This window comes from Ictalurus furcatus, chromosome 7 (assembly GCF_023375685.1).
Source record: "Ictalurus furcatus strain D&B chromosome 7, Billie_1.0, whole genome shotgun sequence".
NCBI lineage: Eukaryota > Metazoa > Chordata > Actinopteri > Siluriformes > Ictaluridae > Ictalurus > Ictalurus furcatus.
The window spans coordinates 32,274,941-32,300,791 of record NC_071261.1 but is presented as its reverse complement, the minus strand read 5'-3'; the positions used below and the strand labels follow the sequence as shown (position 1 = coordinate 32,300,791).

The 25,851-nt window shown below is 40.8% G+C and overlaps 1 protein-coding gene across 1 annotated transcript in view; it reads right to left on the bottom strand.

Annotated features, from left to right (window-relative positions):
- Positions 1-25,851, bottom strand: part of LOC128610507 (receptor-type tyrosine-protein phosphatase N2-like) — a 146,932-nt gene that overhangs the window by 46,368 nt on the left and 74,713 nt on the right. The window contains exons 4-10 of the mRNA XM_053629871.1: positions 22,448-22,559; positions 21,754-21,850; positions 18,554-18,947; positions 18,157-18,390; positions 17,751-17,791; positions 11,683-12,086; positions 9,972-10,058 (exon numbers count right to left, since the gene is read on the bottom strand). Coding sequence (XP_053485846.1) covers positions 9,972-10,058; positions 11,683-12,086; positions 17,751-17,791; positions 18,157-18,390; positions 18,554-18,947; positions 21,754-21,850; positions 22,448-22,559 — 1,369 coding nt within the window. The remainder of the gene's footprint in view (positions 1-9,971; positions 10,059-11,682; positions 12,087-17,750; positions 17,792-18,156; positions 18,391-18,553; positions 18,948-21,753; positions 21,851-22,447; positions 22,560-25,851) is intronic.

Sequence of the window (25,851 nt, the reverse complement as noted above, 5' to 3'; positions counted from 1 at the left end):
ATGAAATCAAGATAAATCATGTCAGAAGCTTTTCCACCTTTATTGTGAAAGTTTAACCTGTTAAGTAAAGTGAAAAAAAAAAATAAGAATCAGTTTAGGGGTAAACGTGAAAATTTTTTAAAAAATGTACAGTAACCTGGTTGCATAAGTGTGCATACCCCTACACTAATCCTTAGTAGAAGCTCCTTTAGATTTGATCACAGCGTTCAGTCTTTTTGGGGTAAGAGTCGATCAGTTTGGAGCATCTTGACTTAGCAATATTTTGCCATTCTTCCTTGCAAAAGCGTTCTAACTCAGTCAGACTGGCTAGGCATCTCCTGTACACAGTCCTCTTCAGATCACCACACAGATCTTTGATTGGATTTAGGTCTGGAGTCTGGCTGTGCCAATGCAAAACCTTGAACTTGTTTTGGTGAAGCCGTTCCTTTGTTGATCTGGAGGTTTGCTTCGGGTCTTTTTCGTGCTGAAAGGTGAAATTTCTCTTCATCTTAAGTGTTTTATCAGAAGCCTTAAGGTTTTGTGCCAAAATTGACTGGTATTTGAAGCTATTCATTATTCCCTCCACCACCGTGCTTCACTGTGGGGATGGCATTCTTTTGGTAATGTGCTGGTTTTTTGTGCCGGACATTTCTTTTGGAATTATTGCAAAAAATTCAACTTTGGTCTCATCAGACCATAACACATTATTCCACATGGTTTTGGGAGATTGGATGTATTTTTATTTTATTTATTTTTTTGATTAAAAAGGACTACCGTCTTGCCACCCGACCCCACAGCCAAGAGATATGAAGAATTCAGGAGATTGTCACATGTAGGGAGCAACCAGTACTTGCCAGAAATTGCTGCAATTCTTTTACTGTTGCCTCTTGGCAGCCTCCCTGACCAGTTTCTCCCAGTCTTCTCAACAATTTTAGAGGGACATCCTGTTCTTAGTAGTGTCACAGTCCTACCACTTGCTGATTATTGTCTTTACAGTGTTCCATGGTATATCCAATGCTTTGGAAAAATTTTGTCACCCTCTCCTGATCCCGTACCTGCTTTGTAAGCGCTTTGCAGCCCATGGCTTTTCAATTTTGGATGTTACCAAGAAGATGTCATGAAAATCCTACAGAAACAGCTGGACTTTGTTTGGGGTTAATGAGTCACTTTAATTGATGGCAGGTGTACACAAATTAGTATTTAACATGAGTTTGAATGTGATTGGTTGATTCTGAACACTGCCACATTCCCAATTATAGAAGGGTATGCACACTTATGCAAGCTGGGTATTGTAAGTTTTGTTTTTTCCCCCTAAAGTGATTCACATTGTTTTTCACTTTAAGTGATAGGTAAAAAAAAATATCCAGCAGATCCACAGTGAGAGATCCAGCAGATCCATAGTGAGAGATCCAGCAGATCTACAGTGAGACATCCGGTAGATCCATAGTGAGAGATCCAGCAGTGTGGAACAAAACGCATGAAAAGGACAAGGTCAAAGAAATGTTTATAGAAACTGAGAATTCAACACTGAGAATAAAACTCAGCATGATCTGTGGCTTTGCAACAACACACCAGCGGACAGACACGCAGGCTGTCAGCGCTAGATCAGAGAGTGAGAGGAAGGAAAGAGGGATGGCAGAGTCCCGAAAGAAATGACGCCTGACGGGGGAGTCTCCACTGCTCTGAAGGAGCAAAAACATCAACCTCGATCTGGGGAGAAGATTCTGAGATTCCTTCTCTTTCATGGAGCAGAGAGACAGGGAGGTTAGTGGGGGAGAGAAAGAGTCTGAGAGCAAGTGATGACAGAAGGAGAGAAGAGAGTGAGCACGAGGGAGAGAACCAGAGACAGATATGGAGAGGATGAAGAAATGCATCTGTCAAGAAAGAAAGAAAGAAAGAAAGAAATTGGAAAGATGGGGGAAATTAGAAAACAAACATTTGAAATAAAGAAAACAATAGAAAGATGGAAAGAACAATAAAAGCAAAGAAAAAAATGTAAATAAAGGAAAGAAAGAGAAGAAAGAAACAGAAAGAAAGAGAAAGAAATTAGAAGGTGGAAAAATGATTGGAAAGAAAGAAAGAAAGAAAGAAAGACAGAACCACAGCACTATTCAAATAGAGCAGGGTGGAGGCTATAGGGGAAGAAAGTATAAAGAGATCACCAAAGGACAGAAATTGAGTGAGAGAGAGAGAGGGACAGAGAGAGAGAGAGAGAGAGAGAGATAGTAATAGGGAATGGATCTGTCACTAAAGAAAATCCCATTCACACGTCTGCGGGAGGTGAGAGGCGAAACCTTTCAGCCTCCAGACTCGCACGCTGGAACACTTCTTTATAAAGTCTACACTTAAACTTTCTCTCTGAGGGAACAGTACCCTGACCCTGCCCCCTTCCTCGCCTTATCTCCTCACAGGAAAGACAACGCTGGAGACATCCTGAGCTTCATAAGCAATAAAACTCTTCCCACGCACTGGTACCATTCCTGTAGAGACACAAATGAAATTCACTCACCTTTATGCCCACGACTCTACCGCTGTGTCCCAACACGTACGCGCATACACACACTACAACCTGCTTGCAAGTTACAAGCTAGTTACAAGTTACAAGCTACAAACTTCCACTGCTTCTAATGCTAACTCCCACTGCCCTTTCATAAACTCTACTCAGCCTCCACTGGTCCAGCGCTAGTCTCTGTCTGAGCTTAAACTGGCCCTGTCCTAGACTCTACTAGCATGACTTAGCTGACCAATAATAGCCTTCACTGCTCAGATGCTGACTAATATCCACTTGTCTGCCATATCATTGACTGTATCACTGCTAATTTCAATTGGTCCTAAGCTAGTATTCATGTACTAGCTCTATGCTAGACCTCATACTCTCAGAAGAATGTATTAGCCTTCACTAATTAGCTTTTGTTAGCCCTATATTAGCATAAACTGGTTCTTTCATAGTTGCACCTATTGTAATATCCTCTTTTTACTGCCTACTGATGTGTGCTCTGCTTGTTTGAGAAACTGGTCTGGCCTCGATTCTATTGACAAGCTCTAACCTTGAGTGCTGCTATATTACTATATTACTATCTATTGTCCTTAATCTTCACTGGTTTGCTGTAGCCTTCACTGACTCGTCTTTGCTAGCCCTATATTAGCCTAACCTGGTGCTAGGATAGTCAAGTCTAAGCCACTTCTGTAGCCATTGACCCTTCTTTCACTGGCCCTGTGCTAACCTCCACTAGCTTTTACTGATTTTATGCTAACATCCGCTGCTCCTATGTTAGGCCAGGGCTCCAAATGTCAATTTGCTCTTTGCTAGGAAGCTTAAATTGGGTCAGTCTTCGCCGATACTTTCTCTTTAACACTGACCTTTTTTGCTAACGTCCTATTTTAGCCTAAACCAACCCGAAACCCGGCTACTAGTCTAGCATACTTCTATGCTAGCATGGCCTAGACCTGCTCTCTATTCATAGCAATGTATCAGGATTATAATACGCTTGCCTTGGAACCGCAGCACTCTCCCGCTCATGCTGCCATCCTCAGAGATAACCTACTGAACCTGTGAAATGTCACATCCCTGGCTTACGGTGTGATAATGCAAAGCAAGAACAAAATGCTGTGTGTGTAGGGGGAGAGAGAGATGGAAAGTGTTCTTGTTATTCTGCTTTGTTATTATTAGTAGCATTATTAGCATTGCTCTTATAGATGTTATCACCTTGTAATTGCTTTGGCAATATTGCAGAGCAACAGAGGCTGTTGGTGGAAAGTGTTTTGCTCCTGTGTGTATAAAAGTGTGTGGGAGATGCTGAAACAGTTGTCTGTGCAGATGTGTGTGTGTGTGTGTGTGTGTGTGTGTGTGTGTGTGTGTGTGTGTGTGTGTGTGCGTGCGTGTGTGTTTGAGTGGGTACATCACTCCCCCAGCTGGTTGGACGATGTATGAACCCCTACGTCATGCCTGGAGTTTCTCTTCCATAACTTCAAAATAGTGTGAAGACACCACCTTTTTTCATGTATTACAAATAACCCATAATGGCACATATATGAACAGAATTTAGCCAATCTAGGTATCATTATTTGACAAAACACTTTTGTTTGAACGCCATATTAGGTGCACTCACAAAAAAAAAAACCTCACACTTAGATTACTTAGAGTAATTCCCTCTTCTTTGGCATTTCTGTTTGCATGATTGGTGAGAGTTATGTTGAAGGAGGGGTGTTTTCAGAGAAATAAGAGCGTGAAGATGGTGGCCAAACCAAAAGTACCTTCAAATGAATGGTAGATGCTTAGAAGTTAGAAGTTTAAAGGGATAGATTGCCTTGTTTAATTTTAGGAGGCTCACCTAAGCTACCTAGCGAGAGCATGGGATCTCAAATTTGGTAGGTTTGAGCCCCACACTGGGCGCCAACACTATCCTCTGGGGGTGCACAGGCTAGTGCACTCTCAGAGCTGGTTCCAATACAGGATAAATGGGGAGGCTTGTGTCAGGAAGGGCATCCTGTGCCAAATCAACACATGGACAATGGAAAGTGGTCCGCTGTGGCGACCCTTAACGGGAGCAGCCAAAAGAACAACAACCAAAGATACCTAGTGGATAGCTACCTTCGGACCAAACAGAGAGGCTGGAACCTAGATAACTAGCTTGCTGAAGGCGAAGCTAGGGGAAATGATGAGCAAGCCTGGCTAGCTAAAGGAGACAGAGCTTGCCAACTGCAGAGCATTGTCGACCAAAGGTTGCTGCGCAACCAGCACACCAGTTACACTGGCTACTTGTCTCACAGAGAATCAAATCCTTGCCTTTCTTATCTCTCCAAGTTCCTGAGCCCTACACTCTTGCTCTGACTCTCAGGTCCCCCAGTACTGGTCTACTGATGGTGCCTAATAGCACAGTGACATAAATCTTTTAGTACTCACACCTCCAAACATTGTAATGCCATCCCTGAGAACCTTCATGACTTCACTTCCTTCTCTTTCCTATTTTCACATAAAAAACTTTTCTCCAAACACTCTTCCCTTTCTTCTTCCTTCTAGTCTAGTAACCTACTAGCATACAGACAGTGCATACTGGAACAACAAGTCAGTGAAGGCTTCAGCAGACCAGGGCAAATGGTCATTAGTATAGCGTGCCAACTGGGGCAGTAAATGGATATCACCAGAACACCTCAGTTCACAACAGAGCTTCCGGTGAAGCATTTTCACATATGCCGACCCATTTTTCTTAACAAACCCAACATTTTCCAACATAAGAATATATTACCTGGTACTTTTTCACCCTCTCAACCTATCGCCTCTCCGATCAAACTTAGCACCTCCTACCTTCAGATCTGTCACTTCACACTTGGCAACCCTGCCACATTAACCCACTATTCAAATTGGCTATGAAGTCTCACAGACATCTTAAAGACGTGCTTACATTTACATTTAAGGAATTTGGCATACGCCCTTATCCAGAGCGACTTACATTCATCTCATTTACACATTTGAGCAGTTGAGGGTTAAGGGCCTTGCTCAGGGGCCCAGCAGTGGCAGCTTTGGCGGGATTTGAATTCCGGATCTTCCGGTCAGCAGTCCAGCATCGTAACTGCTGAGCTACCACTGCCCTTGGGCTACTTCATTCCTCCTCTACTACTGTCTTGATGGACAAAATAACAGTTCTAGTTGTAATAAAATCTTGGAAGGCCTTGCCCTCTCCCTTCTTAATCCTTCCCTGATTTAATTCAGACGTTCTACGTTTGTGTCTGTCTGCCTGGCAATAGGTCAAGAATGACAGTGTGCATCTCAGAGGGGAGCCTGAGGCAGCAGGGATGTAATTGCTGATTCTTTTTATGTAGGCCTCTCTAAAGAATGCTGTCAGGGCAGGCAGCTTGATCAAAAGCAAAGGCAGTCATGGTAATGAGAGGCAAATCCATAATCATTATCTGAAAGCCCGGCTGAGGTCAAAGCCATAAAGTAACCAGAACTCCGGTGAACAGAGAAAGTATGCAGGAATCTAGGAAATGAGTAAATTAGGAACAACGAATATACAAACACTGGAAACGGCTTCGATATGCTGTACTGTAATGTGAAAGGCTTTGCAAAGGCACAAAACAAACACAGGCATAAAGGATAATAGGCTTTTTAATGGGTACACGTGCAGGTTCAGGGCCAGATAAATGAAAGAAGATGTCAGAAAAGTCAATCAGCTTTGCAACCAAAGTGCATACATATGTATACTTCCATACAATTATTATAATTAAATAATGAAGCAGAATATAATCAAAGATGCACAAAAAGTTTTTTCTATTGCCATCAGTATATGTGTACCTCAAAGCTGTATGCTTAGCCCTCTGTAATAATTCCTACACTTCCGATTAATTAATTCAGAAAATCCCATGACTCATGTAACTACAACCTCCATCATACATCTACATCGGGGGCGGCTGTGGCTCAGGTGGTAGAGTGGGTTGTCATATAATCGTAGGATTGGTGGTTTGATTCCTGGCCCATGTGACTCCATGTACCGAAGCGTCCTTGGGCAAGACACTGAACCCCAAGTTGCTCCCGATGTCAAGTTAGTGCCTTGCATGGCAGCTCTGCTACCATTGGTGTGTGACTGAGTGTGAATGAGAACCAGTGTAAAGTGCTATATAAGTGCAGACCATTTACATCAAATCCCTATGAAGCAGGTCACACCAGGAATGTACTTTGTTGCTCCATTTTACACCAGTAAAAATAAAACTCAACATTCCTCAAACATCCGTCATCACCCTTACACATCACAAGAGAAGTTAATGTAGAAATCTGAGCATGGTTGAGTTCTTTATATCTAAGCACACAAACCCACACAGTCTATGTTAAGCCTAGGCATTGTTCTACACTGGTCGTGTTTTAGCTCAAACCAGCACTGTCGAAGCCTCTACTGATCTCTGATAACCTTTATTTACTGTGCTAACATTCTTTGGCCACGTGCCATCCTACACCATCCCTGCATTAGCTTCTATTGACCTTCACTGGCTTTCACCGTCTAATGCTAACATCCTGAGGTCCTAAGGCTATTCTCTCCTGTGATAACTTCTACTGTGAAGTGATATATATATATATATATATATATATATATATATATATATATATATATATATATATATATATCCTCTGCTACAAGGCTAAACTGCAGCATGTTGTCATGATTGCTGAGGTCGTACAGAAACTATACTTTACTTGCTATACTGTACTTCCAAGTTGTCTCTGATCACCTTGGTGTTGATCTATCAAATGAGGTTAGGAAGAAAGCCTGGCTATGCGTACATTGTATTAGCTATAACCTTCTAGGGGCAATTTAGAGTACCAAGTCCATGATCATGTGATCATGTTTTAGCGAATGACAAAACAGGGGTCAATGTATTCTAAGATGTTTTCTACATGTATTCTAATATATAGATTATACTGTTTATTACTCCATAGCTAAATCATTGGAGTTTAGCTAAATCACTTGGATCTAACGGGCGTGCCATTTTTTATTTTTTTTGAGGTCTTTAGATTTTTAGATGATGAGAGTAATTGCTAATCCTCCGTGCGCAAGCTACTATATAATATACACTAGTATTAGTGAGTGACGGCTAATCTACAGAGTGAAAGCTAACCTTCAGAGTGAAAGCTGGCCTAGTGAAAGAATGCTAGCCTTGTGATTAAAAGCTAAAGGGCTGAGGAAAAGATAACTAACGAAAGCTAACATAGCAAGACACAGCTATGCAAAAGCAAAGCCCAGTAGCAAAAGCTAACCTGTAGGCATGTTTTAGAGACGAATGCTAGAACAGACAGTTATCCGTTTTGGATCTAAACGGTAGTGATGTAATGTTTATATGGATTTCTGAATTTTTTTGAAGGTTTGGTATAATTTCAGGTGTCTTTGTTGATCACCTTTAATATGAGTAATCTGGGAAATGTGTGGGGTTTTTTTTTTTTTACATTAGACCAGTTTTTGTCTGCTATATTTGTTAGTGATATAAATTATGATGCTATAGATTCTATTTTTGGCTCTGGGAAGTCATGGTACAGCCAAAGGGTCTACTTACTGACTAAAAGAAGAAAAATATCTTTGTGACAGTAAAAACTCAGTCTGGTTGGTTCTATAATTACATTTTCTGTCTTAAACTGACCTACAAATATGGAGTATAAGACGTTATACAGTACAAGGCGTTAAAGCTCTGTGCTCGTGTTGTAAGCCATTTTGGATCGAATGTAATGAACAAAACAGAGGCATTATGCACGCTTTGCCATGCGATAATGTCACAAGGATTTATATTCAATATGAGCTACATGATCTCATAAGCCTATAGCATTTCTGATGCAGACGAGTTCACTGGATTTCGAGTCATAACAGCCATAAAAACACTAAGCGTGAGCTTCACCCCAAACCTTTGTGAGCTATTTCTGTTGATTATTTATTCAGCCGTCTGAGCTATCTCAGTACATGGAGAGGGTTCCTGAGGAACACTGTGATTTAAACTCTGGAAAATGAGTTATCCCATATCATTGATGCTCCAGAAGAGCCAGGGGTATAAACCTTTGAACAGGATGATTGGTGTAAATTGTTATTATTTTGCTTAAAGATCTTGTTTTTTTTCTTTCCATTTAGTAAAAATGAAAAGTGAAAAGACGGATCTGAACATCATATAGCCGCTGATGGAAAGGGCTCAGATATGCAGAAAAGTAGAGAATGTGCAGGACCTGGAGGATTTTTCTGAAGAACAGCGGGCAGTTTAACTGCTCAGGACAAACAAGAGACTCATGAAGAACTCTCACAAAACATAAACACAGTCGTGGATCATCCAGGTAGCGACACACAGTATTAAGAATCGAGCGTGTGTAAACTGTTGAACTGGTTCATTCATGTAAATTCTGTAATTATTGTGTCTTGTGGACTATACGTAAACATCTGTAATGTGAAATACATTATTCAGGATAGAACTAAATAAACAACAACACTGGATTTTTATGATCCGTCTTACTTTTTAATTATTAACATTTGCAGATGAAGAGAAGGCGTATTTAAACTTATAAGCACAACTGTAGCTAGACAGACAGACAGACATACAGATAGACAGATGGATGGATGGATAGAAAGACAGACAGGTAGCTAGATAGATGAATAAATACACATAGAAAGACAGACAAATAGACACACAGACAGACAGACAGACAGATAGATAGATAGATAGATAGATAGATAGATAGATAGATAGACACAGACAGAGAGACAGATAGATATACAGACAGATGATCATGTATTACTTGCAGAATCGTGTCTGAAATGTAAAAGTAAGAGATTAATGAGGATGTTTTCAGCGTACACTCCCCACAGGGTTTTATATGGGGGGGGGGGGGTGTTGGTCTGTTTAATGACGTGCAGCATGAAACCAAATCAAACTAAACGACGAACGAATGAAAAGAATCAATTTCGCTCTGATTTGAAGTCAGTAAATGGATGAATAGGTGTGCAAGCAGACTCAGAAGAAGAACAGATATAAGTGTATGTGTGATGAGGGTTTTGATTATAATAAATCTGTAGTGAAATGAGGCGTTTGGATGAAAAAAAAAAAGCACAGAGCTTTAAACGCGCAACACAATCATTATGAAACACTCACTAATCAAGCCACAGCTTTCCACCAGGGGTGAGGCTTAAAAAAACAACACACACCTACGCACTTTCTATTTTAATTCAAACTCTCTCTCTCTCTCTCTCTCTCTCTCTCTCTCCCTCTCTCTCTCTCAAACACACACACACACACACACACACACACACACACACACAGACCGAGTCAATATTCCTATAGGTCAAATGCAGTTACACAGAGCAACTTTTAAAATGAACAATCAGTACAAACAGAAATGTGATTTTCACCCACACACTGACTCACAAGCAAAACACAAACACAAACACACACAGGGGGGCAAATATCTCCTTTTATCAACGTGTGTGTGTGTGTGTGTGTGTGTGTGTGTGTGTGTGTGTGTCTGTTCTTACGAGAGCTGGAGGAAGTCGGTCACACGCAGGTTAGCTCTCTTAGCCAACGTTTCCATCAGGTTAAGACCCTGATCAGTGGAAAGAGAGCTAGACAGGTGGAGAGAGAGAGAGAGAGACAGAGAGAGAGAGAGAGGATATTAAAATACAAAGTGTCTGAGAAAATTCTATAATAATTACACACACACACACACACACACACTACTGCAGCCTACATGATGCATAAACATCTAAACTATGAGATAAAGTATGAAAGGATGAAGGGAACATGAAAAAAGGATGAGGAGATGAAAAGAATAGAAAAGAATTAATGAATGGATAAGGAGAGTAGATAGAAGAAGCAGATGGAGGTATGGAGAAAAATGATGGAAAGAGCGAGTGAAGAATTAGAAGAAGCAGGAAAAGGGCTGAGGGGGTGGATGGAAAAAGCAGACAGAAGGATGGAAAGATGAAGGAAATGGATTAAAGTGAACGGAGATGTATGGATGGAGTGATGTTGGAACAGGATGTCAGAGGTATGGAGGAATAGGATGTTGACATGGGGAGAAATGAAGGCAGATAGATGAAGGGATAAAGTGGAGGGATAGAAGATGGAGAGGTAGGGGGACAGATTGAAGGGATGGAGGGAGAGGATGAAGAGATGGCGGGATAGAGTGGAGTGATGGGGAGAAGATAAACAGATGAAGGGATAAAGTGGAGGGATAGAGGGAGAGGATGGAGAGATAGAGGGACAGAGTGAAGGGATGGAGGGAGAAGATAAACAGATGAAGTGATAAAGTGGAGGGATAGAGGGGGAGGATGGAGAGATAGAGGGACAGAGTGAAGGGATAGGGGGAGAGGATGGAGAGATAGAGGGACAGAGTGAATGGATAGAGGGAGAGGATGGAGAGATGGGGGACAGAGTGAAGGGATAGAGGGAGAGGATGGAGAGATAGAGGGACAGAGTGAAGGGATAGAGGGAGAGGATGGAGAGATAGAGGGACAGAGTGAAGGGATAGAGGGAGAGGATGGGGAGATGGAGGGACAGAGTGAAAGGATAGAGGGAGAGGATGGAGAGATGGGGGACAGAGTGAAGGGATAGAGGGAGAGGATGGAGAGATAGAGGGACAGAGTGAAGGGATGGAGGGGGAGGATGGAAGAAGAGGCTCAGGTGGCTTCAGCACTTTGATAAATCACTCGCATTTTCCTTCAACAAGGCAAACAATAAGGCGCAAATGGGATTCCTGTAAAGTGTGATTCTCTATCTCTCTCTCTCTCTCTCTCTCTCTCTCTCTCACACACACACACACACACACACACACACACACACACACACGCATACACACACACAGGAATCGATACGCACATTTACACTTATATATGGTTACAATTACATTCAGATAAACACATGTGTGTACACACACACAGAAGGTGAGAATGAAACTCTTTTGAGGCTATTTACTTGCAAATGTTTGTGTGTGTGTGTGTGTGTGTGTGTGTGTGTGTGTGTGTGTGTGTGTGTGTGTATGTGTGTGAGACCGAGAAAGTTTTGTATTTAGCTCTTTATAGAGAGAGAACTATAACGGTGGCCTTGAGTGAGTGTGTGAGAGGACAAGCTGATTTCTGTCGTTAAAGAAAATGAATCATCTCCTCCTGACCAATCAGAATCCAGAACATAGACTGATCAATTGTTCCCTAGTTAGGGCTCTGCGCTAGCGACCAGGTGGGTACTCACTGCTGTGTGACAATGTAGCCGAAGTATCCATCATGCTGAGGGGTGGAGTATGCCGTCACGTCCACCCTGAACTTCTTCTCCACATCCTCTTCCTCTGCACTGCTCTCCTTCCTCTGAGCTTCTGCCTTCACAGCTTTTTCACCATGAAGCCAGTGCTCCACCTCAGCATCTCCTGCGGGCTGCAGATCCACCGTGTCTGGCTCCATCTTCTTTTTCGTTAAGTCCACGCTGGTCTGAGTGGTTCGACTCTGAACAATCTCCACTCCAGCTGATTTCAGACCTGCAGGCGTTTGTGAGTGATTGAAGGAGCCCAGGAGGGACTTTTCATCCCGGGGATGATCTGCAGCCTCAGGGCTTGAGTTCCTGTCCAGGAAGTCCAGGAGCTGACTGATTAAAACTTTGTCCTGCAAAAAAAGTACATACTACTGGCTAGAGATTGATAATGAAGAAGGTTAAAGAAGAACCAAATACTAGAATAAATATTGAACAAACCTCAACATATACTCCAGCTAGCAAGGACACAGGAAGTAAGTATATTTACTGATGGCTTAAAGGTTAGCTACTGTACAGTACTGACACATACAAAGTACAGATGTGGCCATTAAACATGTGCACCAAAGGAAAAGGGATCCTACGATTTCATGCGGTATCACGCGGAATCACACGCATGCTGCTGGCACAGGAAATAAAAGACCAGCATGGGGCAGTCATGCTTCATTTGAACAAACACGGCTTACTGGTAGATACAATAGTTCTGCATGGACATATGCTGTATACAGCGTACTATTTTACCAACCAAACTGTGCTGTTTCCTGTTCTGAAGCCCATGATCTTGTGCTTGGCCCGTGGATCTGTGGATCCGTGGATCTGTGAACCTGTGTACTTTTACTTCACTACATTCTGTGTCATTCCTCCATTACTGTTAAATATTAATGAATATATGTAGTTTTAATCATTAGCTTAAATCATGTATAATGAGGTCATGAGCCTTGCAATAAGCTACAGAGGTCTGACAACAACCACTCATGTTTTTAGCGTCCTGGAGACGGGGGAGAAGCAAGCGTGTCGACGGAGTCAGAACACATACACATACACACACACACACACACACACACACACACACAGTTCTCCATGTAGACTGAAATTCAGGATATTTCCTTCATTTTAATCAGAACCGACGTAACTAGTTCTCTTCTTTTTGTATACTTTATTACTCTTACTCAAGTAATTATTAATATTATTACTTTTACTTTCCACCGCCATATCCTTATCCCCACTGAACGGTTGTTCTATGAGAGTTCAGCTCTACCTGACCAGCTGACCTACAGTTGCAATCGAAATTGTTCAACCCCCATTGCAAATCAGGTTTATTATCAAAATGTACAGAATTTCAGTTGTGCAACTTATAATGACTTCTCCAGTCTCAAAATTATTCAACCCCCTGAACAGAATCCCTCACAACAGCACAAATATGCAAAACAGGTGTTGTCCCAAGTACACTTGATGCAACTAATCAAGGGCTTCATTAGTTGCAGCAGGTGAGCTTGAGCTGGAACACACGAAATACCTGAACTGGCTAGGGGCAGAAAATACATGAAATACCTGGACAGGGCAGAAAAAGGAAGCTTTCAACGGCTGCAAGCAGATTTCTAAGAAGGCAGGTTGTGAAAAACCCTCGAGTGACTGCAAAAGACCTGCAGCAAGACTTGGTGGCAACAGACACTGAGGTTTCAGTGAACACAGTAAGGCACATACTAAATGCAGTAGGTTTTCATGCCAGAACTCCTATATGTACACCACTACTGACCCAAAAGCACAAGAAAAGTCGCTGAAAATCATATAAATATGCCACAGAAGTTTTGGGATTCTGTTCTGTGGAGCGATCAAACAAAACTGGAACTTTACAGCACGATGGATCAGCGGTATGTCTGGAGGAAGAAGAATGAAGAAAGAACACTCTGTCCACAGTCAAGCATGGTGGTGGCTGGGTGATGCTCTGGGGCTGCTTTGCATCCTCTGGCACTGGAAACCTGCAGCGTGTGGAATGCGAGATGGATTCATTGAAGTATCAGGAAATCCTAGGAAAAAACATCATGCCGTCTGTGAGGAAGCTGAAGCTTGGGCGTCATTGGACCTTCCAACAGGACAATAATCCCAAGCATACCTCAAATTCCACCAAGGCTTGCAGAAGAAGTCCTGGAAGATTTTACAGGGCCATCACGGTCACCTGACTTGAACCCCATAGAAAATCTCTGGTGGGATTTGAAGAAGGCGGTTGCTGTACGCAAACCCAAGAATATTACTGAACTGGAGGACATTGCTCATGAGGAATGGGAGAAGATTCCTCAGGAACACTTCCAGAACTCTGCATCTCATTTGCAGCAGGTCATAACAGCAAAAGGGTGCTCTACTAAGTACTAAAGACGCTCGCTATGAAGGGGTTGAATAATTTTGAGACTGGAGAAATCATTATAAGTTGCATTTTCAGTTGAATTTGGGGAAACCACTTGAAGCATTCATTGTGTTGACCTATTTCAATTGCTTTTGTTTGATTTGTTCATTGTAAACAGCTGAAAGTCTGTAAATTTGAACAATAAACCTGATTTGCAATGGGGGTTGAATAATTTCGATTGCAGCTGTACATGGAGGAGGTGTCAAAAGGAAGGTGTGAAAATATCCTGGCCGAAAATATAGCAGAAATTATCCACACCCAACCCTAAGCACAGGTGCAAATGGCCCATAACCCTAGGCCCACACAAACCCAAAGTGTGGAGGCTATTCCACTGAACTACCCATTTAAAATGAAACTGCACAAAAAGTTTACAAAAACAAGAGACAGAAAGAGACAAAAGACAGAGACAATGAGTTCTGGAGGTTCAAAAGCCTACATCTCTGATGGTATGGGGGTGCATTAATGTCTATGGAATGGGCAGCTTGCACATCTGGAAAGGCACCATCAATGCTGAAAGGTCTACACAGGTTTTATCTGATTCCATCCAGATTCCGTCCCATCTTTACTTCTGAGAGACTCTGACTCTCTAGGATACTCTTTTTTATACCTAATCATCTTACTGACCTGTTTCCAATTAACCTAATTAGTTGCAAAATGGTCCTCCAGCTGTTTCTTTTGAGTAACACTTTCTTTTCAGGCCTTTTGTTGCCATATCCAAAAAAAATTTAAGACATCTTGCTGCCGTCAAATTTAAAATTACCGTAGTTTTCCCCTTATAAAATGGTACATTTCCTCAATTTAAACAATTGATATGTTTTCTATGTTATACTGTGAATAAAATATGGGTTTATGAGATTTTCAAATCATTGCGTTCTGTTTTTATTAACATTTTACACAGCGTCCCAACTTTTTTGGAGTTGGGTTTGTACAGAACAACAGGGATAATTGTAGTAAAAAGCATCCATGGGCTCTTTGAACAAAACTTCCTCAAGATCAAGGAAAGAGCACGCTTCAGCAAGCAGGAGCCCATTACCAATGACCAACTCCTCACCCAAGAGGAGTCAGACTACTCACTTCCATCTCCCCCTCAGATGAGCATAGAGATCCCCCAGCACTGTACAAACCAAGGACCTCCATCCATACTGTTACTGCACTGACACGAGACAAAGTTTCACAGTGCTGGAAGGGGAACTGATACAGCTCAGAGAGATGACCATCTCTCTATACATAGCCCAACTATAGTTAAATTAACCCATGTTGATTTAAACAACTACAGTATTTAAATTAACATGGGTAAATAGTGTGTGGTAGAATAATGATGTAGTTACGTGCTGTTTCAGAACACCAGCAACCAGGGTTCAATCCTCATCTCAGCTGAAGTTTATTTCTATTAAGGGCACTGAAAATATATGATCCAATCATGTTTGATGTACGAAAACAAATAATGTTAATGTAACTCAATTCCATCACGTGGAACCAATGTACGAATTTGAATTAAGTAATTTCACTGGGTTTTATTTCAATGTGTGGACTTTAAACTAGTTTTTTTAAATAATAAAACTTTTAATTTAAGAAAAGAACAAGAAAGGAGAAGATGGAATTCATTCAACGTTACCTCAAGGCACTTTCTATTGTGAAGAAAAAACACTTATTTAAAAAAAACACTAAACTGAGTTGAGGTTTGAACCCCAGTCACTGGCATACTAAACCCTGCACGTAACCACTGCACTATGCACTATCCTAGCCCATTTGCTGTAGCCAGCTTAATTTAAGTACTATAGTCTTTGTACGTGTACTACGAGACTCGACCACGCACACTTTATATACTTAAACCTTGTAATTAGAAACTTGTTTAAATTAGGTTAATCATAAGTTTTGTAGTAAATGAAAATGTAATATTTTATGTGAACCATTCGACCACACATTCCATTTTTTATTGTACTGTGCTCAGCTACAGTATGTTGTTCCATGCACCACCTGGTGGTTATTGTGTGAACCACAACAAATTAATTTAAATTCTTAGAACTGTGCCTGCAGGGTATTGCATGATCACACATGACAAAAAAACGTGCATTTTTAAAGGCAACGTCTGTAGATATCGTGGACACTCCAAAATATCATCGCTCCTCATGTGTTTCACTTCAGAGGAGGATGTCTAGATAGGGTGCTTTCACATATGCAGCGTTGAGTGTATTTGACAGAACCCTGGTGAACTCTATTGAGAAAGTCATTTGACTCTGAATCAGTTTGACTGCAGGAAGTGAGTCAGACATGCCGTGTGTAGAATTTTGTAGATGTGAGCTGCTAGAATGAACCGAATGACGGAACTGTAGCACTGTAGGGGTGCCATGGGTTATAGAGATTCGGACTGACGACTACGTAAAAAGAGAAAATGCACACTGGAGCCTATCCCAGGGAATCCGGAGGACACACTGGACAGGGTGCCAACCCATTGTAGGGCACAATCTCACAATTTGGAAATGTCAATCAGCTCACACAGCATTACTTTGGAGCTGGAGGGAGGAAACAGGAGTACCAGAGGGAAACAGCTGAAGATGCAAATTTCACACACACCAAACAGAACAGAGATGGGATTTGAACCCCCAACCTTGGAGGTGTGTGGCAAATGTACTAACCACTCAGCCACCATGACTCTGTGTTGGAGAAGTAGGATGGATGGATTTTGGACCAGATTTAGCTTTCACACAAAGTAAAGGAGCTCTCAGTCATGAGTTGACATCGGTGGTCTTAGCACTCATAATGTGATGCTCATTGGGGGCAGGTTTTTACAACAAAGTCCTGATAGTCCTACTTTTGAGTGTAAGCGCTATATAATGCTCATCGTAGTGCATATATATATATATATATATATATATATATATATATATATATATATATATATATATATATATATATATATATATAATGCTCATCTCAATAGTTGAACAGCATAGGATGATGTGAAACTCACAGCACAGCTACAAGTCATGGTAGTGGTGATGGAGGAACATGCTAGTGGAGTTTTTAAGGAGCTTATCAAGCTCATGTTGAAGGATCCTCATGTTTGTGTGAGTTTGATGACGTAGGTGAAACATAGTTATTTTCTTTAATCACAGGTCTATCGTTAGAGGATCTTCATGGTATAATCTGATATGGCACGGAGAACACACGCTACCACACAATCTGATTTTTGGGAGGAGCTTGTACAGTGTGATGAGTAATAATCTTAAAAGACCTAAAAAAAAAAAAAAAATCTTAAAAGCAAACCCCTTTAAGGCAAGTTATGGAAATTTGGGCTATGTTTTAGCGCACGACCCCCCGATAGCACTGTATATCGTGATAAATGGACTGGTAATTGTCATGATCTGAAACATTAATATTGGCACATGCCTACGGCCTGCTTGTTGCGTCAGCCCCATTTTCTCCCAAGATAAATTAATGTTCAGTATCAAAGCAATCATCATTCATCACAGCATCTAATTTAGAAAGTTCTGAACAGAAATCCATTTGATGGTAAAAAAAAAAAAAGTGTATCAATCATTCTCTTATGGTGTCAGAAAAGGAAACGCCATGACATGTTTGCATGTTGAGAAACCATGCTGCTGCAGTCATTTACCTTTCCCTCCGACTCTGGCCTGATTTCTTTAGTTTTTCCATCTGCAAATGATAAGCACCAAATATTATTGTAAAAAAAAAAAAAAAAAAAAAATTGGCACAGTTAAGTTGTTTAATAATACGTACACCTTTTAAATTCTATTTTCTGTTAAATACTTGTGTCTGAAATGTTAATTATTTAACAGTAAAGATTAAAAGGAGAAACTGTCATTTATTTCATAATTCAGTCTAAAAATCCTCCTAATTATTTGGACAACTGAAGTGATTAATAGCAAATCACCTTAAACATAATTAACATTATGTTTATTTACATATCATAACATACAACATTTTAAACACACGTTTCTACTGTGATTACAAACACACAAAAAAATTGTGAGATCAAAATAAACACGTGTGAAATGTACCTTTGGACATGAACTCCTCTCCAGACATTTTCCCAAGCTGTCCCTCTGGATCAAGCTTCTTCTTCATCTCACCCTCATCATTAACCATGACCTCACGATCTTTGACCCCATCCACATCATCCACCACCTGCAGGGCCTGAGTGATGACCTCAGAAAGCTGGTCAAGATCGTTCAGAGTCAGGGTGTCCATGTTCTGCTGTCCGAGCTGCTTCACCAAGCCTTGGATAAACTTCTCTGGAAAAGGATGAAAGAGAAAGAATGAAATCAAACAATAAAATAGAAGAGGTCCCAGTGTAACGTTTCATGCCGGTACACCATTCTGGATCATTCCAGTTAACTTTAACCAGGGCTCACAGCCTAATAAATAATTCCATGAAGACTGAAGAATAATTTTTACCATCCACTGAGCTGAGGGAGTCTTGGGGTGTTGGCTGTTTCGCTCCTGACCTAAACAACAGTTTGTCGATTCTGGGTCGAGGAGGTCGCCTCGAAGCCCCTGGAACGTTCCCTGCTTTGGCCGTAGGGCTATGCTGAAGACTGAAGTACTGGAGCTTTTCCTGAGATGGACCTGCAGGTCGTTCTTTTGGTTCTGTCAGGTACTGCTGCAGCTCAGAGAGGAGGCCGGTTCGGTCCAGGAGTTCAGGTTGGTCTACTGGTTTGAGTCTAGTCCATGAGTATGATTTTTTAGGACCTGGACGAGTCTGAAGTAGGGAGGTGGATGGTGGTGGAGGTGGCCTTTTGTTAGACTCCATGATCAAATCCATGAGATCAGACACTCCTTTACTTTTGTACTGAAAAAATAAAAAGAGTTTTAAAGTATAGAGAAAGAGGCAACTTGAGATTTTGGCTCATTTCTGTCAAACAGTTGACAATTTCATGCTTATGTAATCAGTATAATAAGTGAAAAGAGTTGTTTTGATGCTCAGAAATGTTGTTTTGATGCTCAGAAACACACAGCCAATGAACAAATCTTTGTGAAAAGACTATGGAACATAAGGGTATATAAAAACAAACTGTTTGAGGGATGAACTTGGAAAAGACGCACACATTAGGCAACAGATAAACGATGAGACGGGATAGAAACAGAACCCTAAACACATGCACATGGAAATGTAAATAAAAAGTACATGGAGAGAACTCAAAAGAAAAACCTGAGAGCAGGGCTCATCAAGTGGGAATTTGTGACAGATCAAATCAAGATATAAAGATTGTGATTAGTTCATTAAACTCATTGCATTTGCTGTTGACTCAAATTTAGTGCAATTATTATATTGATCATGCATTTAAGACAATCATTAAATTATTATTTTCACACATCGACAAAGGTCTAGTCCCGTGGTTCTCAAAATGACCTCTGGGGAATGAAGCATAACCACAGAATCTATAGTTTTGTTGGGGGTTTTTTTTGTTTGTTTGTTGTTGTTTTTTATTTTGTTGTTTTTTTTGGTTACAATGATGGATCAAAACGTACCATTATCCAAATGATTATATATATTATTTAATTCTTATAGCTAGTAGAATGGATGGGTTTAAATCCAAACCTCAATAACCCAATTTTTTAAAAAAACAACTAAGAAAGTCTATACGTGAGATAATCCATCATGATTGTATGCTAATCATTATAATAAATTTAATGAGTTAAAATCCTTTCTGTTTTGATTCAAAGCACAAGCTGCCCACATATTTAATGTGTTAAATCGCAAAAACAACACAGTGGCAAACTATCACTCAGCCAGTCCCATGGTCACATACAGCGGAAACACATTACCCATGTTCCATTAAACTGCGGAGGTCGTTTTGGTACCCACGAAGCCTCTATCTCTCAGTAAAAAGTCCCAATTTGGCTATTGTACGCATGCTAATCTGTTAATAGATGATGAGGACGGCAGAGAACTATCTCGCATACGTAAAAGACACTGCAAATGATTTTGCTAAGATTAGCTATGATCCCAGATATAGAGCTTTTATATGTTTGTGCAGTTAGTCGCCATGTTCTGAGCATTTTTTGTCTAATCTGTGAATGATATCTCGAGTAGAACTCAGATTAAAGGTAATGGAGAAGCGTCCAATAATTGAGCGTGTGTCTGTTCATACATTAACACAATCTCTTCTGGAAACTATGTAATAGTTTCATGTTTACGCGTCGCGGCTTCTCTGATACGTGAGAAGCTGCGTTTTGAAAATGGCTGCCATAACTAACATCGCAAGGAATAGTAAATGTAACTATAAACTGATGTACAGTAAGTATGATGTGTCAGGGAGGCACGGTGGCTTAGTGGTTAGCACGTTAGCATGTTCGCCTCACACCTCCAGGGTTGGGGGTTCCATTCCCGCTGCTGCCCTGTGTGTGCTTCGGGGGTTTCCTCCGGGTACCCCGGTTTTCTCACCCATTCCAGAGACATGCATCGTAGTCTGATTGTCCATAGTGTATGAATGGTGTGTGATTGTGCCCTGTGATGGATTGGCACCACATCCAGGGTGTCCCCATGCCCCCAGGGATAGGCTCCAGGTTCCCTGCGACCCAGTAAGGATAAGCAGCCCAGAAAATGGATGGATGGATGACATGTTACAATTGTGGTATAAAAGTAATAAAATGCTTAATTAATTCTTTGAATTAATTAAATATCAATTAATACGTATTCCTTTGCTGGCTTAATGACTTTGTTAATGTTATTTACACTTCATTCCTTCTGAAGTTTAGAGTTTGAGAACTTGTGACATACTTCACGTTATGTATTAGATCCTTAACGTGACACTCTACCTACATGTTTGCAAATATTCCGATATTTCTCCTAACGAGTTTTCTATCAAACAATAGAATTTCTGAGTTTGTTTGAATTCAAAAAATAATTAAATATGGCATAAAATTGAAATAATCTGCCATACTTTAGATTTCAATTCCAAACACCTAAACAAAGAACTGATCTCAGTTTGAGTAACTTACTGTCGAATATTAAGCTGTATCTGAGTACAATCAGGTATTATTCTTATTTTTATAAATGTTGAAATAAAAGCAGCACTCGGATTGAGAGCATCACAGCATCATGCTCGGTGTGTGTGTGTGTGTGTGTGTGTGTGAGTGTGTGAGTGAATAGCTGATATAAAGCGTGTGTTTCTGAACACACTGGAACAGCAGGGTGGATTTTCACACCGCCTGCAAAAGCACCGTGGGAGACTGTTGTTCGCCGGAGGTCTGAACCATTCAACTCCTCCGGCTTTTCTGCTCTTGGACAGCTGTTTCCAGTCTTTGTGTCGTCTCTGTGGTTTCCACCTCCAGCTGCATGAGAACCAACCTGAGCACTTTCTCGAAATGTTTAATATTCATTAAAGAGTTGTGCGACTCCGGCGTTAAGTACGAGTCAGCGTTACGGATAAATCACACGCATAAAACACGTCAACAAATGACATGTCAACTTGTTATACCTTGAAACTGCACACATGAATAAAAATAAATTACATGTAAAAAAAAAAAAAAAATCACTTGTGTAAACAAAAATAAATGAATACTTTTTTTAAAATCACACGTGAAAATAAATTAATTGTATGTGAATAAATTCATATGTGATGTGTCTTAAAACCAGATAGCTCGACGCTCACATTTCCTTGAAGGCCTTGTTTGGAGGAAGTGATCTCCGCAGGTAAGAATCCAAGTTTCTGTAGGTACTTCCTGTTGTCGTCATCGTTAGTCTGAGCCCTGTGAAGAAAAACACCAACAACCATGTCATTACTTTACATTACCAAGGACCAGAAATATCACGTCATGTCGCTAATCACACCTTCATCACATTTAGTGTCACCTTCATTTAGTCATTCTAGATATTGAGACATTCAATTAGACACTATAAAAACAACATGTAGCCAACAATGCTAATCTGGCTAGCAAAAGTAGTATTTATTTGTTCTTACTCACTCACTCAGTTGACTTCATATTCAACTGTCCAAGTTTAAATTCCAATACTAAGGCATTTAGGTATTTAGCAGTAACCACCTGTCGTAATTTTAGCTAGTAGCAACCCTTCTGTCATTACCATATCGACTAATCTAAATCTCCTGTGCTAACTTTAGCTAACTAGCCATATCAGCATAATCATAGAGTATACTGGAATGTACCACAGAAGGTATTGAAAATGTGATAACTTTGCATTTTTCTTTTTTGTGTATTATTGCTATTGGTTGCTAATACCCAATGGATGAAATATTAATAACATGTTAATACTAATAATTTAGTAGTGTTTGATCTATTTAAAATAAAAAAAAAAATTTGCCTTCAAACACAAACTCACCAACTTACCGTAACTTGAAAGCTGGAAGGTTTTTACCGAGGCGTCGTAGGGGGATCTTAGGCAACGCTAGCAGTTCTCTGGATATCACCTGCTGTGTAGCGTCATCCTGCCACGTATAACCTGCCATCCAAAATACAGGAAGTCAGAAAGATGCGCAGACAGAGCACAAACTGAACACTGAACCAAGAAACATCATTAGGAGAAACATCCAAATACTTGTGAACTCATTGTTCAACAATCTTGTTATTATTCACGTTCGGGACGCTTTTAAACAGACACATTACCATAAGAAATCTTAAGCTGCAATGCTAATTATTCTCATTCCTTTCATTCAGTGAATGTTTCTGACATTCTTCATTAATGAGCAGCAAAAACATGCGTGAACATGGAAACCCAGAAACCAAGCCTACAAGGTCAGTTAATGTCATGTTAAGCTTAGCAATAAAACAAAATCTGACAATCGGAAACTTTATAAAAGAACACGAAGGTTAAGGAGTGGAGGTTATGGTTTGCTTTATGACAAAACACTTGTTATTTATAAAGCAAAAGATTTTCCCTTTACACAATATTATTCTTCTTGCTTGTGTTACATACTTTGTAAAGCGACCTTGAGTATTAGAAAGGCTGAATGAATGGTTTATAAACAGTTTCATAAACTGTTTATCTCTTAAAAGTAAGGGTATACATCACAGTTTTCACCTTCACATTGTGGTTGCTATGGTGATGAACACCAGTGGTGGCTTGGCGGTTCAGGTTCTGGGTTACTGATCAGAAGGTCGGGGGGTCAAGCCCCAGCACTGCTAGACTCTGAGTTACTGATCGGAAGGTCGGGGGGTCAAGCCCCAGCATTGCTAGGCTCTGGGTTACTGATCGGAAGGTCGGGAGTTCAAGCCCCAGCACTGCTAGGCTCTGGGTTACTGATCAGAAGGTCGGGAGTTCAAGCCCCAGCACTGCCAGGCTCTGGGTTACTAATCAGAAGGTCAGGGGGTCAAGCCCCAGGACTGCCAGGCTCTGGGTTACTGATCAGAAGGTCAGGGGGTCAAGCCCCAGGATTGCTAGGCTCTGGGTTATTGATCAGAAGGTCAGGGGGTCAAGCCCCAGCACTGCCAGGCTCTGGGTTACTGATCAGAAGGTCGGGGGGTCAAGCCCCAGCACTGCCAGGCTCTGGGTTACTGATCAGAAGGTCAGGGGGTCAAGCCCCAGCACTGCCAGGCTCTGGGTTACTGATCAGAAGGTCAGGGGGTCAAGCCCCAGGACTGTTAGGCTCTAGGTTACTGATCAGAAGGTCAGGGGGTCAAGCCCCAGGACTGCTAGGCTCTGGGTTACTGATCGGAAGATCAGGTGTTCAAGCCCCAGCACTGCAGAGCTGCCACTGTTGGGCCCTTAACCCTCTCTGCTCCAGGACCCTGTGCTCTGACCCCAGCTTCCTGACATGCTGGGGTATGCGAAGAAAAGAATTTGATTGTGCTGTAATGTATATGTGATTAATAAAGACTCATTGTCATTGTCCCATGTGCTCATGTTTGTTTTGGTTTCCATCATAGTACCTGTCCTGTCATTGCTTTGCAGCCTGAGTGTGTTCACCTGTTTCATGTCCATTGTTAATCACTTAACCATTTTTATATTCTTTCTGTGTTATTGTTTGTTTCAAAGTCTTATAAAGTTTTTAGTTTCTGTGTTTCCGTGTGTGTCCTGGCTTTGTGTCCTGCCTCATAAACTCCTGTCCATAAACTCACCATGTTACGCTTCATAATTCATCCTTTCAAGAAATGAAACTCTTTTTCATAGAGATTAATTTGCTCATCTGCATTATCTGTATCGTTGTGAAAGTGGAACGGAACCGGAACTACTTCTTTATTTTGTTGGAAATTTAGATTTCCAACAACACTCCATAACACTCCATAAGATGAGTTTTCTCTGATGTCTCTTGTATTCTTTACACCTTTATTGAATGGTCATTATATATAGTAAATATTTTGGATTGAAGGAGAGCTTGAACAGCAGCCTTTAGACTTCCATTAGTGAGTTTGGAGTAAACGATTCGGGAAAAATGGGGAAATATGTGGGGATTCTCGTCCAGGCTAATGACACACAGTGGAAACAAAAACAGGTGGAAAAACAGTGGCACGTTTTAAAAGTTATTTTAAAAAGATAAACAAACCAACAGCATGAAAATAATTGTGGGGGGGGGGGGGGGTCTCTTAGTGGTTAGCACATTTGCTTTGCGCCTCTGGGGTTGTGAGTTTGCATGTTCTCCCCGTGCCTTGGGGGTTTCCTCTGGGTACTCCGGTATTCTTCCCCAGTCCAAAGACAGGACTAGGCTGTGTAGGCTGATTGGCATTTCCAAATTGTCCATATTTTGTTAATGCGATTATATATATATATATATATACATAAAAGGTTTAATTTTGTCTCATTTTCTTTGGTAGTAGTAGTGGAAAGGGTTAATATTCACACGGTAACAGTGTAGTAATTGCTAGTCAACTGCAGTAATTGTTAGTGTGGTACTCAGAGACATCAGCATTTCATTTACAGTTTGGCGTGATTTAATGTTCTTCCGTATGCACACAGTAACGAACATCACGATTCTGCTGTTGAGTTCTGTTCTCTGTCCTTCTGCAAAAACTCATTTAAAATCTGCACCATGTTCGAGGACATTCGTGTTGACAGGTGGGAGTGTAAATAAGAGATGAAGGAAAAATGGGGCTGACAATAAAATATCATTTTGCAAACACCGGTGGCTGTTATTTCACCTTGTTTCACTCAGATCAACTCGAACTGAACTCCACGTCTGCAATACGAATATTAAAATACACTGTTTACGAGCTGTAGTAATTCTCTTGAACGTGTTTAATATTCGCTACACCAAAACGCTTTTGAATTCCGGATTCTTATTGGTCAGAAGGTGTGGATTAATTTTCTGGAACAGCAGCTCTGACAGTAGCCCTTTTTTATTGCATTATGTTTGTAAAAGTTGCGGAATAGATTAATTTGGAGACTGTCCAACTCAGAACTCCTCACCCTCACCCATGTATAATGGCTCCTACGCCCATGAGTCAGAGGTCAAGATGTAACTAAGTTTTCTGCCATCTTCAGGACAGAGGAGTTTACACTTCTTTGTGGTTTCTCAGTAACATGACAAGCTGTGATTTTTTATTTCTTTTTTTTGTCTCATTAACTGCAAGAGCTTGAAAAAAGAGAAGCTGGTGAGGGAACGACTGTTTATCGCTGCTGCAACTAACTTGTTTAATAGGCATTAAATGTAGCTCTAAATGTTTAAAAACTATGAGGTGTTGTTCCATAATAAAAATGTAGCTGTTGGCAAATTCTTGTGGTGTAAGAGGAATAAAACACTTGGGGACGTTCCGTTATAGGAAAATAATCAACGTCAGGGGGTAACAGTAAATACACT